At 33.2% G+C, this 17,369-nt stretch overlaps 3 protein-coding genes across 3 annotated transcripts; 1 reads left to right on the top strand and 2 right to left on the bottom strand.

Moving 5' to 3' along the window:
* Positions 1-6,044: 6,044 nt before the first annotated feature.
* Positions 6,045-7,607, bottom strand: LOC104786180 (non-classical arabinogalactan protein 30). The gene is made up of 2 exons (XM_010511530.3): positions 7,072-7,607; positions 6,045-6,519 (listed from the first exon to the last, which is right to left on the bottom strand). Exons 1-2 carry the CDS (start codon positions 7,568-7,570, stop codon positions 6,209-6,211), a joined length of 810 nt encoding a protein of 269 aa, XP_010509832.2. The 5' UTR covers positions 7,571-7,607; the 3' UTR covers positions 6,045-6,208.
* A 2,082-nt stretch (positions 7,608-9,689) lies between these two features.
* LOC104786179 (uncharacterized) lies at positions 9,690-12,172 on the top strand. The gene is made up of 8 exons (XM_010511529.3): positions 9,690-10,015; positions 10,225-10,314; positions 11,055-11,114; positions 11,229-11,268; positions 11,355-11,448; positions 11,569-11,628; positions 11,711-11,802; positions 11,877-12,172. The coding sequence occupies exons 1-8, from the start codon at positions 9,894-9,896 to the stop codon at positions 11,964-11,966; spliced, it is 648 nt and encodes a 215-aa protein (XP_010509831.1). The 5' UTR covers positions 9,690-9,893; the 3' UTR covers positions 11,967-12,172.
* A 723-nt stretch (positions 12,173-12,895) lies between these two features.
* Positions 12,896-14,597, bottom strand: LOC104786178 (small ribosomal subunit protein uS5c). Its single transcript, XM_087513365.1, has 2 exons — positions 13,787-14,597; positions 12,896-13,292 (listed from the first exon to the last, which is right to left on the bottom strand). Exons 1-2 carry the CDS (start codon positions 14,455-14,457, stop codon positions 13,043-13,045), a joined length of 921 nt encoding a protein of 306 aa, XP_087369491.1. The 5' UTR covers positions 14,458-14,597; the 3' UTR covers positions 12,896-13,042.
* Between the last annotated feature and the right edge of the window lie 2,772 nt (positions 14,598-17,369).

Raw genomic sequence — 17,369 nt, 5'->3', positions numbered from 1 at the left:
AGAAATTATAATTCAACTAAATTTTTTAAAAACTGTATTTACAAAAAAATATAAACTAACCTGGATCATGAACATCTAATGGACATCCTACAAAAAAAAAATTAACATTTATACCATGTTTGTTAGAAAAAATAAATAGGTTTTTCCAGAAAGTCAAAAAACTTGCACATTGAGAATCAAAAACATTAGCCATGCAAAAAATATGGCACACGTACTTAATAACATTAGCCATGCAAAAACATGAAAACCGGAAAGGCTAAAAATTTTGAAGAGACTAAAGTTAACAAAACTAAGATTAATGTATGAACTTAATAGTGTCGACTAACAGTAATAATAATCTAACAGAGAAACACTACAGGTCATTCGCAGAAAAAATTAAATTACCTTGAATTAGAGATTGATGCTTGAAGTTAAAAAACACTTCAATAATACAATTCTTTAATACTCAGAAAACAATTTTTCAAAACTTGTTTATGTAGTCAAGAAAAGTTTATATATAATAAACAAAGAGGTGTAAGACATAGAGGTGTGAAATATAAATGTGTAAAAATTAATAAATGTGAAACAGGGAGGTACAACAAAGAGATGCAAAGACTAAGAGGTGTGATTTAAAATGTGTAAAAATGAATGGATGTGATTTTTGAAACCAGGAGGTACAACAAAGAGATGCAAAGACTAAGAGGTGTGATTTAAAAGGTGTAAAAATGTATGGATGTGATTTTTGAAACCAGGAGGTACAACAAAGAGATGCAAAGACTAAGAGGTGTGATTTTTGAAAGATGGGAGTGCGACGAAAAGACACGATTAATAATTTTAAACCGTTGGATTAAAACTGGAATTAATCTCATCCGTTGGATTAAAAGTTGACAAAAAAAAGTGGGTTTGCTATTATATATAGATATTAATGTTAATTCAAACCATCATGTTAATAACATGTCCTGCCATATAACAACAAACCGTCATATTAAGTGGTTTAACCCGTGTTTCAAAACCGTCATATTAGTGGTTTTGGTTGTGGGTGTTGTGTTTCGTTTGTAAAGTTGATATTTATACATGGAAAATGCTTGATGAGCAAGGAGTTTACGATCAGTAGTAATAAAAGAGAGATTTTAGTGTTTTTCTATTTGAATTGATAACATTATCGCAGAATAATATTCAGTTTCTTAACGCGATATATACTATATTAAATGTATTTTTTGATGCTAAAGTTAAATATACCCGATTATTGAGTTTCTAAATTTGGGTTTCTGTTTTTATGAACTTTATTAACGTTATAATAATTATTGCAATTGTAATCATTTGTTACTCAAATTCGGCTATGTCATTTAAATTTAAGAGATCATACAGTGTCTAAAGATCTATTAAAATAGTTTTGAAGATTTTTATGGGATTAAAAATTTAATGCGTAGATTTGTTTTTAGAAAAATCAAAATATATAGATGTATCAAGCTATTTATGGCAATAAACATATCAAATTAGGCCGATTTAAATAGTTCCATTAATTAAGTTTCTACGAAATGATATTTTAGAAAAATCGTTAGAGGTTAATGTTGTAAATAAAATAAATTAAATAAGCAAAACTTAAAGGGCGTAAACCAAAATGTACTTCAAAAATGTTAATATAGATAAGGTATACTTTAACTAAATTAAACTAATCTCATACAGTTTTTTTTCAATAACTCACTATATAATAGTGACTACATTACAAAGATGACGGTTCGTAAGTCGAAATCATAGATAACCTTTGTATTTATGTCAAATTTCTTAAATTAGATGTTTCGTACTAAAGAAACCAATGTACAACTAGGTTTGAACCCGCGGTACACCGCGGGACAAATTGTAATTATGTTTTAAAAATTTGAGTACTAATTAAGTAGAACTTGTATGTATAAGAATGTAAAAATATATATATTTAGACATATATATATATATATGTGTAGTTTGACTAAGGAGCTAAAATTGTATAACAGTATATTTTTGTAAAGATTTTAAAGTATGTAGAGTTTAATATATAAACATTACTTCTTTTTATTATAATATGTATAAATTATGTAATATATTGTTAATTATAAATTAGTAGTGTGATATGGAATTTCAATTTTTTTTATTCCGCTAGTCTCGCAGTGGATATAAAAATTTTAAACCCGCAAAAACCGTCTTATAAAGTCTGAGTAAATAATATGCATATATGCAAGACACACATACATAATCGGTTTTTTTTTTCTAATATTGGTTTTCCAGTATGTCTTGTGAAATATATATTTAAAGTAATCAATAAATATATTCTAAAAACAGCGGAATTTTTTTAAAAAATTTTATGCTTTATAAAACCCATAGTTCTAAATCTATTTTCCATATTGATTATTTTAGACCCGTATTCACATCCACCCGCAAGCTTTGGTTATACTAAAAAGCTTAAAAGTGAATAATAATTAACAATCCTATGCAACATTTGTTCTTGAAAGAGGGGTAATAATAATATATCCCAACAAAATGTTTTTTAATTTTCATTACATCCCCAATTTTTTTAATAAAAAAAGCTAAGTTTCTAAAATAATAATGTTCATCTGCCATTGATGTTACAGGTAAAGTTTAATTTTTGTATTCAAATCATTACCAAATCTGTTCTAGTATGATATAGGAAGCGATATAGACCCACATATATAACCATTTAATTTAATATGCAGCCCATTAAGATTACATTCTTTTAGAATTCTAATTTCGCTGAAATTCATTTTCCTTTCAATTTCACTCCTTCACTCCACCAATGGCTAATTCGATGTCTTTAACCTCCAACCGTCGCTGTGGAAACTCGCGATCTATTTGTCTTTTACTGCCATCTATAAACTTTGGCTTAATAGATGACAACCAGCGATGTATTAAAAGAGTTGGCTATGCTCCGTATATCTGGAAGAGAGTCCTTTGTAGGTCTTGATTTTAGCGACTAAAAATATCTACCATTTCACCAGCAGCATTTTCACATGCATCATTCTGCTCCGCAAAGGAGCCCCACAAAGTACATGGTAACGGGTAGCCTTTCATTCCTTTATGAATGATAAGATGTCTTTAAAACTAAATGATAAAATAATAACTTACATGAGTTTTGAATAGTGGTATTTAACTTACAATTCATCTCGTAGTTGGAAGTCAATCTTGGCGTATTATTGACGTCGATTGTTTCTATCTCACTAACATTGACAACTTGTCCCACAATGTCTACACGGTAGAGTTTTGAATAAGTTAATAAACGATTATTAAAAAAAGCAAATAAGATGTATAAGAAGATTCTTTACCGATTAACATGTTTGCATTATGTAAGAACCGCAGTCAAAACATCTTTGAAAGTAGTAATATTTAGGTGGGGGTCATCAGACAGAGGATCGATCTTTGTTACAATGGTTTGAGTCAAGAAACCCATTTTGTTAACATGAGCAACTGGTCTACATTGATGCCAGTCCAAAGTTTTGAACGCTTCTCCATTCTCCTGCCAGTCCAAAGTTTTGAACGCTTCTCCATTCTCCTGGATCCATATGCCTTTGAAAACGAATAATACAATCCTTCTTGATAGAATTATATATCTTTGTTCCCTACGAAAGTATGAAGTTATTAGCGAGGTTAGTTACAATATCAAATCATACGTTTGTTGTTGGATAAATTAGACTGTAACTTACTTGTTTATCAGCGAGGATCACGTCAAAAGTCTCACCAAACCTGGTTGTGTTGTGTATGTTTTCCAGGTGTGCAAGACTCAGGAACTTGCACTCGCCAAGACGTCTTGTACGGCTTGACATCATTGAGAAAAGTAACTGCTTGCGCCATTGATCTTGAAGGAATGAAGATGGTGTTTGGTTGAGTAATGAGGTATAATATTAGTCTATTTATAATATATTAGCTAAACCTAGAGTATCAAATGGCTTGTTTGGTGTAAATCTTGGATGGCAATTATTTATCGAATATTTTGAAGATTTGATCATAAGAATACAGTTATGATTGCTAATAGTTGAAGTTTTTTTGGTAATAATCGTGAAAGATGCTTTTATTTAGGGATGATTTTTGAGTAAATATGGTTATTAGTTATGATTTTGCTATTTATATTTATGCTGTTTTAAAAACTATTATGCAATATTAGTGACGTTTTAAGAAGTAGTTTTTTGGTATGTAAGTAGCTAACTTTATGGCATTTAATTCGCAAATTACGTGATATTAGGAAAATTACAATCTCTAATTTTTAGGTGAATTGATTGTTATGTTTCGCAGGAGCCCAATACGGATTAAAAACAAAGTCCAATAAATAATTAAAGGACCAACAAACGATTGAAGCATAAAACAGAGTCCAATAAACTGAGATCCGATACAACTGGGTCGGGTTTAGTAAAAACGTGCGGACCCTTAATTGGATCTGCGATTATATTTTATTATTTTTATTTAGATCAAATTACCCTGGCGAATTTCAATTAAGGCTTTCCTTAATGCTTAATTCAGTGGCAATTTTAGTAAATAGGCTAGACATTTTGGACATTTTTTTATTTGTACTTCTCTTTTAATTATAAGAAGATTAAGAAAGACAATCATTGTACTAGGTGCTCAACACTTGTCAAAATCTATCAACTTAAGGAAGAATGGAAAAGAAATTTAAAAGTAATTATCTCATATATAATAATACGAAAGTACACAACATTGTTTTGTAAACTTATAATTTTAATAAGTTGGTTACAAATAGGTTAAAGATTAATTGGTTACAAATTAAATAATGGTATAACCTTAATTTATTTTTGGAAAATTTTACTACTAAAGCACTTTGTTTCAAAAAATCTTAAAGAGAATATTCTAAGGAATCATTTGATATCATCTAACTTACCATATTAATTTTCTTTATTAAATTATTCATCAAATAAAAATCTTTTGATATCTAACTTAACATATTAATTTATTAATTATCATTATATTTCACCTCTCATTTTTATATATGAGTCTATTTTGTGAAACAAATAAATTATCATATAATTAAAAAATAATTTTATTTCCGGATATACCATAAGTTGAATTTTTAAAAACAAATATAAATGGTTCAATCTATAAAATATTTAAGTTTTAGTAATATTATTCTTTAAAAATAATATCTGTTGAATTAAAAATTTTACTGAGTAACGGGTCAAAATTTGAAATTTTATTTTCAATTTCATACTTATTTTGTTGAATTTTATAATTTTATATAATATAATAAACTTTAAATAATATATTTAAAATATTGAAACTTGATATAAAAGTTAGAAACTATAAACACTCCAAATTGATTTGTTATAGCAATGTCAATAATATAACACTATAATATATAAAAAATTTAAGAAACCAAGTATATTAAAACAAAAAGTATAACAATATATTAAATTACTCATAGTATAATAACTCGCTTTTAAAAAACTAAATTTACAAAATTATATCTTATAATGATATTCAAGTCATGATGTAGAATATACATTGTTAAAATAACTTTGCATACATAAACTAATACAACATATTAAAATTTTATTTTAAAATAGAAAATATACAAAAATTTGTATAAAATAAAATTTAACCAGTGTTATAGCACATGTACTTATCTAAAATCATTGACAATATAAAACTTACAAAATATGTATCTTTTTATTTTATTGCATAATGTTTTATACAAAAAACTTTTAAAAACAATCACATAAATTATATTTTATATAAAAAATACAATATAAATAAAATGAATTTCAATCCGTGCTCTAGTACGGATCTACTATAGTTTTAATGTGTTGGGCGTCCGAAATTATCTATGATGTTTTTTCCTCAGTCATCAATTTGGGGTAGGCCTTCAACTTAGTTATTAAAGACTTCAAACGATTCAAAGTGATCTATACTATCCTTGATATATCAACAATTTGTGTTCATCCGTCTAGTATATTATTTTGCCGTTAACATATCCACAAAGATATTCGAACTCTTGTTCTTTACTTTTTGGGGTCAGGAAGACACACTCAAATTTTTAACCTCTTAAAAAGGATTTAAAAACAAAAGAGTTAACATGTAAACGCCACTTTAGTTTATTAAAGAAGCAAATGAGAAAGACACTAACATAAAAAGCCCATACAAAGAAACCCAAATCCAATCATGTAACACAATCACTAAATTGTGTTTGAGCAACGTAATCAAAGTTTCACTAGCTATTATTATTAAAAACATCTCATTTGGGGCAGGCAGGGTCGAATGCGAATGGACCGACATTGTAAATACCGTACGTGAGCTTGTTAATGATGGTTGTGGAATTTCCTGGTTTTAAGACCGGCTTAAGGTAGGCCCCCTTGTCTCCACCGTGGAGCGTCGACACTTTGCTGCATTTGGCGTCCGGCGACTTCACGAGTAAAGCTCGGCAACCTTTGATACCATAGCTGGTCACCGTCTTAGGGGCCAAGAACATGAAGTATCCGTTCTTGTCCGTCTTTGTCTCGGATATTGAGCTCTTCTTGTTCTTGCACACAAGTCTCACCACAGCATCTATATCCCCAAATAACACAAACAAAAATAAGAAAAGAATTAATATTTGTAGAAATTTGCTATGTTAAAAATAACAATGCAACCAATAAATTAGTACAGTAGTTTATATCTTTGTTTAGAATTGCAATGGTAATTTATTGCTTTGATTAAATTTGGGGGCATGTACTTGAACAAGTTATCTTTTTACGAGTGAGCTAGACTTGATAATATGTGGAATATAGGGAAAAAACAAGGTTCGATGCAGTAGATTGTGTAAACCAAAAAAACCTATTAATAGTCACAAACACATTTTCTCTATTTCATTATTTTTGTTAATTTTTTTAATGGTAAATTTATGTTATAAATATTTGTTTTCTTGAAGGGCATGACTGACACAACTCCTCTGACTGGCTGGGCTAATCTCGATTGGTAATATTTAGTTAACAGTTAACACAAAAAGTTTTGAACATCCGTAAATGAGATTATATATGCATATACTGATATACATGCCTAAACGTATATAATAAAGTATAGTGAAGTGTACGTACGTGTATATAATTAATTAATTAATACCTTTAACGGGTTTGGCGCCTATGAGGGTGTTGACACCAGCGTACTTGCATGGTTTGCAGTAGACCAAACCCCGCACGGCCACTAGAGTCCTGTTGAACTTAGGAGGGGAAAGAGGTGGGAGAACCGGAGGCTTGATCGGAGCTTTGGTCGGTGGGAGGGTTGGTAGCTTAATCGGAGCTTTGGCTGGTGGAAGAGTTGGTAGCTTAATGGGAGCTTTGGCCGGTGGAAGAGTTGGTAGTTTGATCGGAGCTTTGGCCGGTGGAAGAGTTGGTAGTTTGATCGGAGCTTTGGCCGGTGGAAGTGTTGGTAGTTTGATCGGAGCTTTGGCCGGTGGAAGTGTTGGTACTTTGATCGGAGCTTTGACGGGTGGGGGGGATGGTGGTAGGGTAAGGTGATCGGGAGCTAAACCAGGTTGATTCACTCCTAAGGTGAAAACAGAGGAAGTGAAGCACAAAAGTGCTAAGAGAGTTAGAGAAACACTCTGACCAGTGATTCCCATCTTTACTCTTTTTGTTTTTGTTAGTGTGTGTGACTTTTGGTTGATGTGATTTGGGTGTATTTATAGGAGATTTCAGGCTATACATTTTTTTTTTTAAGAATTAAAAAATTATTTCATCAGTCAGTAACGTATAATATGTTATTAGTATAATTCATATAGTCATATAGTCATATAGATAATACAGCACATGTGCACGTCTGGCGAGGTAGTCGAGAAGTTTCCGATGTCTCGTTATAAGGATTTTGAATTAGATCTGCTAACAGGTTTTTATACTGTAAGCAAGAAGAACTCGAGATTAATTTGTAATTAAACCCTTATTACAGTCACTTCCCGGGTTTTTTTTCGTAGCGTTCGGAGTAAACATTTGGAATGATGTTTTGCGTAAACTCACGTTTGGGTGAATCACTTATAGGATGCTTATGCAATGAGTTTTATAGCTCAGATTGGATTTTGGAACTGTGAGGGTTGTCGAGTTCCATAACCCAGGCCCTACAAAACCTAACTGAAGTTTCTTTTAATAGGAAAAGAAAAAAATCATAGATGTTACTTTATAATCACCTAACTGATGTGTAATGATTTCTTGTTTGTGATCTTTATATATGAGAGTTTTACAAATTTTAACAAAAATCATAGAAAGAATGTATATATGGATGTTAAAAAAAAAGAGTAAAAAAGAATGTATATAGTAGTTTTACATTTTTTTTCTTTTACAAGTTTTTGTTGAACTAAAATATCTAAACTTTTATGTACGATTACGTTATGCATGAAAGTTAAATAATCTTGATTGACTAAATAAGTGATACTTTCAATGCAGATATCTGGAATATGGTATTAATGCATGAGTTTTCACTCACGTTCCATGTTTTGTGGTTCATAACATGTGCATCGCAACAAGATGCGCCTGGCGCGGCTTCAACACATTACACATTTAAAGTTCAATTAATATCCCACACTTACTTCTATTTATTTGTGGTTTTCCAGTACAACATGCAATCCATTAGCTAGTACTCCTTGTTGCGAACAACAAAGCTAAAGAGTTTCATTGTATTTGTAGTATTTACATTTTTAAGGTCCGTTCGCGAACTTTGCATTTACAAATTTTTGTTATTTTTTTATAACAATATACGTATGGCCATCACTAAGCTTCGAGAGACGAGAGAGATATTCGCTGAACTAGCTACACCATTACTTAATAAGGAGTGAAAATTAAGTCTCTCTATACTTCAATCTCAAGATTACACTGCATGAGATCGACATGACATGCAATCCGCATATGATAATAATAATTTTCTAAATACCAATGCGATACAAATGTTCTAAATTGTTACATATATATGGTTTAATTTAGCGTGTGGCCTTGTCGCCTAGGCAGGTCCATCTAATGCCTAAGTTGTCTCTACGGTTCAAACCTTCTAATGGCCGGTTATATACAGTTTATAGTTCTCGAAATACTGAATTTTGCACACTTGCTAATTACAACAAAAATCCCATGTATTAGACAAAAAATATAACTTATACTTTGATTTCTTACAATATGTATCTATACTTAGTTAAAATAAAACTCTATTTTGGTCAGATACTTATCATTCCTAAAATATTTTAAGTGTGTTTTGGTAGTCTACTGACTTCAAGCTCCTTGAACTAAATCCCATATTATACATATTTGGGTTTGAGAAAAGAAAAAAATATATATATATATATTTGGGTTTGAGTTGAAGGTATGTTTTGGTAGTCTACTGACTTAGGCATGAGGCCGATGACGTATCAAGTCTCATACACTACGTATTTTGTAATCTGTTGTAATACCCGGTTGTACTGTTGTTCTACACTTCTACTATTCTACTGCGGTGGTCAAAATCACTAGTGTTTAAAAAACGATTTTAATAGAAGTAACAGTGTGGTCAACAAAAATATATATATAAGTAACAGTGATTTATACACATAATTAGACGATGCTCATTGCTCAATGCATGTAAATAATTTATTGTTTAATAAAAGTAATTATGTCATCATATAAAAAAAATTTTAATTAGCCATCAGAATTTGTTTTGAATAAAATAAAATAAAAGCAGCTAAAAAATCTGAAATTAAGAGAGAGTACGTGATCAGCTACGACGCCATCCACAGTACATAGTGTGGCTATATTAATTAATACACTGAGATCAGGCACGGAAGCAAGCGCTATAACAAACGAAACAGAATTTCAAATTTCAAATTCGAATTCAGAACTAGAGAGAGAGAGAGAGAGAGAGAGCAGATAAAGCTTCAGCGATTTTGATTTCGTTTCATCGTCTATCTCACTTTCTCAGTTCTTTCGTCTACGATGTCGTCTACCAGAAGAGCCACTACTAATAAGAGAGCTCAGCCAGAGCCGCCGCAATCGCTCAAGAAGAAGCCAACTGCCAAGGCAAAACTCCACGACGATTCCGATCCCGATGATTCTAGGTCCGTTTTTTTTTGTGTGTTTTTTCGCTTCGTCTTCTTCTTCTTCGTTTCTTCTCGTTTTTGCTAAATTGTGACTCGCGATTGTGTTTTCCGATGAGTCTAGGTCCGTTTTGAGTTTTTGTGTTTTTCGCTTCGTCTTCTTCTTCGTTTTTTCTCGTTCTTGCTAAATTGTGACTCGCGATTGTGTTTTCTGTGTTGATCATACGCAGCGATCTCAAAGGACTCATGTCGGCGTTGCAGAAAATCAGAGAGAAGGCGGACGAGGATGGCCGGAAGAAGAAGGAAGAAAGCATCTCCAGGTGATATAATCTCTTCGTTACATGCTTCTCTCGTATTAGGTTATTGAATGTTTAGTTGAAACAGAGCTCTGATATCACCGTAACCTTAGATTTCAATTTTTTGCTATGCGATCATCGAGAAATTTATGGCGATGGATCGTATGCATCATAATCGTTGTTGGAGAATGTTACGATCGTTTGATTCTACGTTTTTAGAACTTGTATCGCAAACCTAGTTTTATCAACTAGATGTAGCCAGATGAAGCTAAGGTGTTCGATCATATGCTCAAGCATTTTGAGATTGGTTGATCTGTTGTGCAAATGACTGTGGTATGCTCTTGTATCGCTTGAAATAGAAAGCAAATGTTTGATTGATAAGATATGAAGCTCGTTTTTAGTCTGGATCTTGTATCGCAGACCAAATTTATCAACTAGTTATAGCCAGATAAAGCTAAGGTGTTCGGCTTTTAGCATTTGATACTGATTGATCTGTTGTGCAAGTAGTTACGGTATGCTGTTGTATCCCTTTAACTAGAAAGCAAATATTTGATTGATAGAAATGAAGCTCGTTTAATTTCACAGATACAGAACGTTTACATGTTCAGTCGTTTGTTGCTAATCTCTGAAGCACTTGGTTGATTTCTATTAATATTTTGGTATCGAGTTCTCCACAACAAGATGAATCTCTGTTTAATGCTCTTTTAAGTGTTGTTAGTTTGGTAGCTGAATCTTGCTTTAATCCTTGTGTATCTTTCTGGCAGTGTGTCCAATGAGGTTAAGTCAAAGATTGAAGAGCTGAAGTCAAAACTTGAGAAAGAAAGGTAGGCTATATGTTGCTGAGGACTAATATCTGCTCCTCCATGTTTTTGTGAATGTTGGTTTAGAAGATGAGATACAAATTCTGATATATTCGCTCCTTGATTTACAAACTGCAGACAAAACTTTACCAAAGCACTTTCAAAGAGTTCAAAGGAGGTCTGAACAAAGATCCGAAGATGATATTTAACTTGATTGTTACTTTAGAAAGGTACAATGAGCTGACCTCTGATTCATATTTTCAGTGTGAGAATATCTTGAAGGATGAAGCTGCCAAGTTTGAGGAGCTTCATAAGAAATTCCTGAAAGACAAAGCTGACCATCTCCAGGGTTTGAAAGGTATTATTTCTATTGCCTTACTGGTTTTGTCCACTGTTTTGGTAATAGTGGTTGTCAAAATTGTTAATTAGCTAAGTAGGATACTAACGAAAGGGATGATAATGTGTTTCTGCTTTACAGACACTGTGTCAAAGTTCGAAGAAGACAAGGAGAGGCTTTACATGCGATATGAGCAACTAAGTAAGCCAACCAATCCCTTATAATGAGACCACTGTTATAAGACGGCAACACTTACTCACTTCCACATGTAAATAACAAATAGGGAAGAAGGAGAAGACAATGATAACGGAACAGGAGAAGTTCTGCAAGGAAAAGCTTGCTCAACTGGAAGAGTCGCTGAAGAAAAAGAAACGGGTAAATAAAATCTTTACATTTACATTAGTCTTTGATCTTGTTGTATGACTGAAACGCCAATTCTCTGGGTGTAGGACGACAAAACTTTCAGCATATTGAGGAAAACTCTCGGCTCTATGCTGGAAAACGAAGCCTCTGATGAAGAATTCCCACCTGATGAGTGAAAGATTAACGCCACTTCGCTTGAACGCTAGAAAGGTAAAAAACCCTTTTACTTTGATCAGCCAGCCAGACGATGCTTTAAGCTTTCTTTTTCAGCAGAAAACACTCTTTATCTCAAGTAGTGTTTCAAGACTTTGAATGTTATGAATATGAAACCTTATTGTTTTTCTATGTTATAGTTTGGAATTGAAAGAGTAATTACATTTTAGCAGGCTCCACCACAAGTTAGCTAACATCTAGTATTTGCCCTTTACAATGTTATTATTATGACTGACTCATAAAAAGCCTCAATTATGGATATGGATATGGATATATAATTGTAAGTTAAAGCTAATCAAACGCTAGCAGTTTCTGGCCAAACTTATCCATTTTCAAATTGGCATGGCTAACATATAGGCAGATCTATAACCCAAGTCATGTAGCTTCTAAACCACATAAATTGCATATTCAGTATCCACCATCATCTCTTACACTCTTTCAGTGTTTCGTTTGATTGATATGGTTGCTCTGCAACTAAGAATAACATAAAAGGCCACTATTTTCCTCAGTGCAAGTTCTATCTCCACAAGGAATGCGCCAAGTCACCCTTAATCCTTCTCATCCCAAACACTATTCTAAATGATGAACATGTTTTTGACCTATTCTATTGAACTGCGTGTCAGCGGCTCTACGGTGGTTTTAAGAATGTGTGTTACAATGTCGAGATAGATTGCGTTGATGGTGACTTCGCTGCACCACTTTGCCTGACAAGAACACACCTCCACATCCCAATGTTCTGGACCACGTTGTTTTACATGTTTTTGCCGCAAATACACATCATGCATTTATAAATATTTTCCAAGAGCAGAGAAATCTTTGGGATCCTTTTTGAAATGAATAATCATATTAACCAAAGCTACAGCACTCTGTGATAGATCCAGTCCTTGTGAACTTTTGTGGAAGAAGAAAGGATTGCTATTTCAAAATAAACATATTTTCTCATGAATTACAGGACACCTCTTTGGTGTTACAAGAATCTCTTTTTTGGCATTGGAAAGAAAACAAAAGAGGGTGAAAATGTTAAGAGAAGATGAGTTTTTCACTTCCAGAGTTCTTCCATGGGGATTCCACGCTCTTGAGCAACATCGCGGAACTGTCTCATCTGTTGCACTGCTGCAAGAGTAGCTCTTGCATTATTGAGAGCATTGTTGCTTCCGAGCTGTTTCCCCAATGCATTCTCAACTCCTGCCATCTCTAGCACAATCCTAACCGCTCCTCCAGCAATCACACCAGTACCTGGTGAAGCTGGTCTAAGCATCACCTTGGCTGCTCCATAATCACCCTCTGATCTATAAAACAAAAACCAAACAAACCCTCTAAAACACACCCAAAACATTCAGAAACATAAACCCTCCCCAGTTTCTCCCAAAGCTTTAGCTCCATGGCCTATCAACCAACCAATTCTTCTAAACGTTTGTGCACAACGCAAACATCAGTTTCAATAGACCATCACACCACCAATGTTTAAACCAAGTAAAAATTCACATCCAACACAACCATGGCTGCACAATGCTAAGAAGACTAAATCCCAAATCTTAGTTCATTGCCAATTGAGTGTGACCAAAACCGATTCTTCTAACCATTATGGCCCAAATTTAAGATTTTGAGTAACATGTCCTATAACACCAATCCTAAAATCCAACACAGCCATGGCTGCACAATGCTAACAAGAACTAAAACCCCCAAAATCAAAGTCCATCACCAAAGTAAGACTCTTTTCTCAACCAAAACAAAATCTTCCAACACATCAACAAACATCAAAATTCAAAACTTTTTTGGTTACCTGTGGGGGAAAGTGGAGTACTTGGTCATAGGAACTTGAACAATGTTCCTCCTAGCATCAATAGCAGATTTCTGAACAGCAGCAACAACTTCTTTAGCCTTAGCACAACCAACACCAACATTGCCTTGTTTATCACCAACAACAACAATAGCTCTAAACTTCAACTGCTTCCCACCTTTAACAACCTTAGTAACTCTCCTAACCTGAACAACTCTCTCTTCAAACCCATCTCTTATCTTATCCTTTTTGGGCTTCCCACCAATACCTGAACTCTTCTTAAACTTTGAATCCATCACATAAATGTCCTTACCAAGCATGCTCTCACCACTATACGCAGGACCGTAGAGCTCTTCGAACGCCGTCGCGATCTCTTCCTCAGTCTCGTCGCTTCCTTCGTCGAAGTAAGGAGGATCGACGAAGCCTTCGGGAGCAATTGGTGGGTCGAATACGACATTAGCTGTTATCTCAGGTGTCTGATCCTCGAAGAAGAAAGTTTCGTTTTGCTCGTTGGAGGCTTTGACGAGAGTGAGAGATGATGAGACGCCGCGGCGGTTGAGGAATGAGGAGGAGAAGGAGACGATGGGTTTTGTTGTTGAGGAAGAGATGAGAGATGAGGTTCCGCTGTGGAGGGAGAGAGAAGTGAGTGAAGAGAGAGCTGATGCTGTCGCCATTGAAATATGGAGAGGTTTTTTTTGGATGAGGGAAAGGGAAGCGAGAGTGGAGCAGAGGCTTATCCAGCACCAGATTGGTGTTAACTGAAAAGAAGATTATCTCTGGGGGCTTTTAAAGTAAATTATTAACTTTTAGTTTGTTTACAAATTGGCCACAATATATTCCGTGGTAACATTTAAACCCATCTAACTTTTATTACATTACGTTTAGTGTCCTGCTGTCATCTTGGTCGATATGGGCTCATAAGTTGAAGGCCATTTTACTTACTTCCCCTTTATGGCCCATTGAAGCTTCTCTAGTGAAAAAACCTAGAGTAAACTGACTAAAGAAGATGATGATGAATCACTAGGATATAATTGCGGATACTAATCTTTAGATCCCTAATCTTGAATTAAAATTAAGGATCATAACAATGTTAAGTTAAACATTTTACTTTTTAACCAAGAGAAGGTATTTTTTGTAATCATTTTTACAAACCCTAGTCAATTTTATATAGACCTCGACCTATATAAGATCGGCTTTGTTAGCTACAAATATCATATATAGTAGTATTAATTATCCTTATTGAGTTACCACTTACATCTCGTGAGGTGACACCAAGGGAACCAACCATGCTGAAGTCTGAAAATAGCCTTATCAGTTAAATTCAGTTGTTCGATCGAATCTTTGTAAGATATTTTGGCCAAACATATTTTGAAGCCATGTTGAAGGTGATTTTATATCAATTACTCTATTTTAGAGTTATAGCCTGTTGTTATAGGACAATGGGTTTGGAAAAAGTGGTTGCATTGATCTCTTCTCTCTATGGATTTTGTAAAAGTGTGTTTTTGCAAATTGAAAGGTGACCAAAAAAATAAATGGGTGTACAACCAAACGTCCCCACTCCAAAATTGAAAATTCAATTTAGCGTTGATCGTTGGTGTGTCACGTGGTGAAGTTAAGGTTCCCCCACCACTTCTCTTCTTTATTGTCTGTCCATTCCAAAGATTTTTTAAGAAAACAAAGCAAAGAGTTTTTACTATTTACCAACATATCGCAAACGTCGTCATTTTTTCACATGTTCGTTGTCGTAGTTGCATATATGTACTAATACAACTATACACTGATGTTAACACAAATCTACTTGTAAAGTTGTAAAAGTACGTAACCAAATGATTATATCTGTATGAGAAGAAGATAGATTTTGTTCATCTCATCATAAAAACATAAGATTTTTGACATGATATGTCTCCGGACTTGTTGAATTAGTTTCTATATATCTCGAAGTTTAGCCACAAATATTTATTTACACTACCCAAAAAATTAACGGAGGTTGTATAATATAAATCGATCCATCAATTTTACCGTCGAGTTGAATTGGTTTAATGGGGAAAGGAAATGAAAAAGAAGAGAAGGACTGAATGAGAATGAGATGCTTGCTGAACAAAAGATGTAAACAAAAATTGACAGGCAGTACAATAATGTGTAGTAGTGTCATATGACAGCTGACGAGTCTACTGCCTAGCTAGTCTTGACGTTAATATTTTGTCCATATTTTTCTTATGCCATTATTTCAACTTAAGGAATGTTGTGGGTTCCTAATACTTTTGTTTATATTCATCTTGTTGTCATAATACGTATCTAAATTCATAGTATGAAGTTGATGCTCTTTTGACCTAGTGGTGAATTAATCAAATGTTTTCTGTACGTAATATTTTTTTGTATATGTCAGATATGCGATTATGTTGTAAAAAATATGTGATTTATGCAAATCAATGGAGGCCAACTTACCTATATCGATTGTCATTGTGAACGTGGTGCAAATAAAATTATCCGTTGTTAAGTGGTTTGTAGAACCGTTTGATGTATTTTCAAGTGCCATAATAAATCCATCATTTGTAGTACTGAAGACCTAATAATGATGTAATAAATGAACAAAGAAATCATGATGGTATTACTGATCATTCATATTTGTCGCGATCAAAAGATCATAAAATATGTATAATTTTTTTTTTGATTTGTTTTCCTAAACATGATATCGATGTTTTTTTTCTTTAATAACAAGAGATTAGATTAGCTCAAGTGAGCCAATGGGATCAAATATTATTTACATAGCTAACTTGATGCGTAACCGAGCGAACACGTCGTGCCAGGTTATCTGCTTTACCATTCTGAACGCGGAGGACTAAAGCTAAGGAAAAAGAACGAAACTCCTCTTTGTCAACTTGAATCTCCTCTAAATATCAATGTTTTTATGTGGATTTAAGTTAGTGATCAAAGTCGACTAAGTAACAAGTATTGAGGACCTCACATTTCGTTTGCTCATTGGTCACTAATCACTATATATATACGTGACTAAAAACCCTAACTTTCTATAAGCTTTAGTTAGATTTTGGAAGGTGTTGATCCGGTCATTACAAAATAAGTAGTGTTAAAAATAAGAAAATTGAAATTTAAGCAAATTTAAAAGTTTTATTCAAAGTTTGTATTATATAAGATATGATTCTATACAATAGTGCATGTCAAACACACTACACAACTCCTTTTAAAATCAGGGCTTTTATTTTATTTTATTGATTCGATTCGTTTTATGTCAGTGTCGTGGATCTCAATTCTAAATTATGCCTCGGCATACTGTACTAAGGTTTTCATTCAGGCGACTTTTAAAAGTCAGCGATGATACAATATTTTACTGGTGGTTCTGTTTTGTAAAATAGTAAAACGAGGGGTGACAAACATTTAGATTTGTCCATTAGCCTCTAAGAGCTAGAAAGCAAACCTTTGCATAGCTGTACCATTTCTACATTTTTGTGTGTTTGTATAGATATGCATGGATCTAACTAACGACATAAAATGGCAAAATCTATTCACAGTTGAGTTAGATATACAATTAAATATAGTGCTATTTATAATTTTGATTGGTCAAAGAAAA

This window comes from Camelina sativa, chromosome 5 (genome assembly GCF_030686135.1).
Source record: "Camelina sativa cultivar CO46 ecotype springtype chromosome 5, ASM3068613v1".
NCBI lineage: Eukaryota > Viridiplantae > Streptophyta > Magnoliopsida > Brassicales > Brassicaceae > Camelina > Camelina sativa.
This window is presented reverse-complemented; position numbering and strand designations above follow the sequence as displayed.

Coding starts and splice junctions, on each gene's coding strand:
- LOC104786180 (XM_010511530.3), bottom strand. CDS start 7,570: ATGGGAATCACTGGTCAGAGTGTTTCTCTAACTCTCTTAGCACTTTTG. Junction 6,520..7,071: donor AGGCGCCAAACCCGTTAAAG/GTATTAATTAAT, acceptor TTGGGGATATAG/ATGCTGTGGTGAGACTTGTG.
- LOC104786179 (XM_010511529.3), top strand. CDS start 9,894: ATGTCGTCTACCAGAAGAGCCACTACTAATAAGAGAGCTCAGCCAGAG. Junction 11,115..11,228: donor TCAAAACTTGAGAAAGAAAG/GTAGGCTATATG, acceptor TACAAACTGCAG/ACAAAACTTTACCAAAGCAC. Junction 11,269..11,354: donor TTTCAAAGAGTTCAAAGGAG/GTCTGAACAAAG, acceptor TCATATTTTCAG/TGTGAGAATATCTTGAAGGA.
- LOC104786178 (XM_087513365.1), bottom strand. CDS start 14,457: ATGGCGACAGCATCAGCTCTCTCTTCACTCACTTCTCTCTCCCTCCAC. Junction 13,293..13,786: donor TACTCCACTTTCCCCCACAG/GTAACCAAAAAA, acceptor TTTGTTTTATAG/ATCAGAGGGTGATTATGGAG.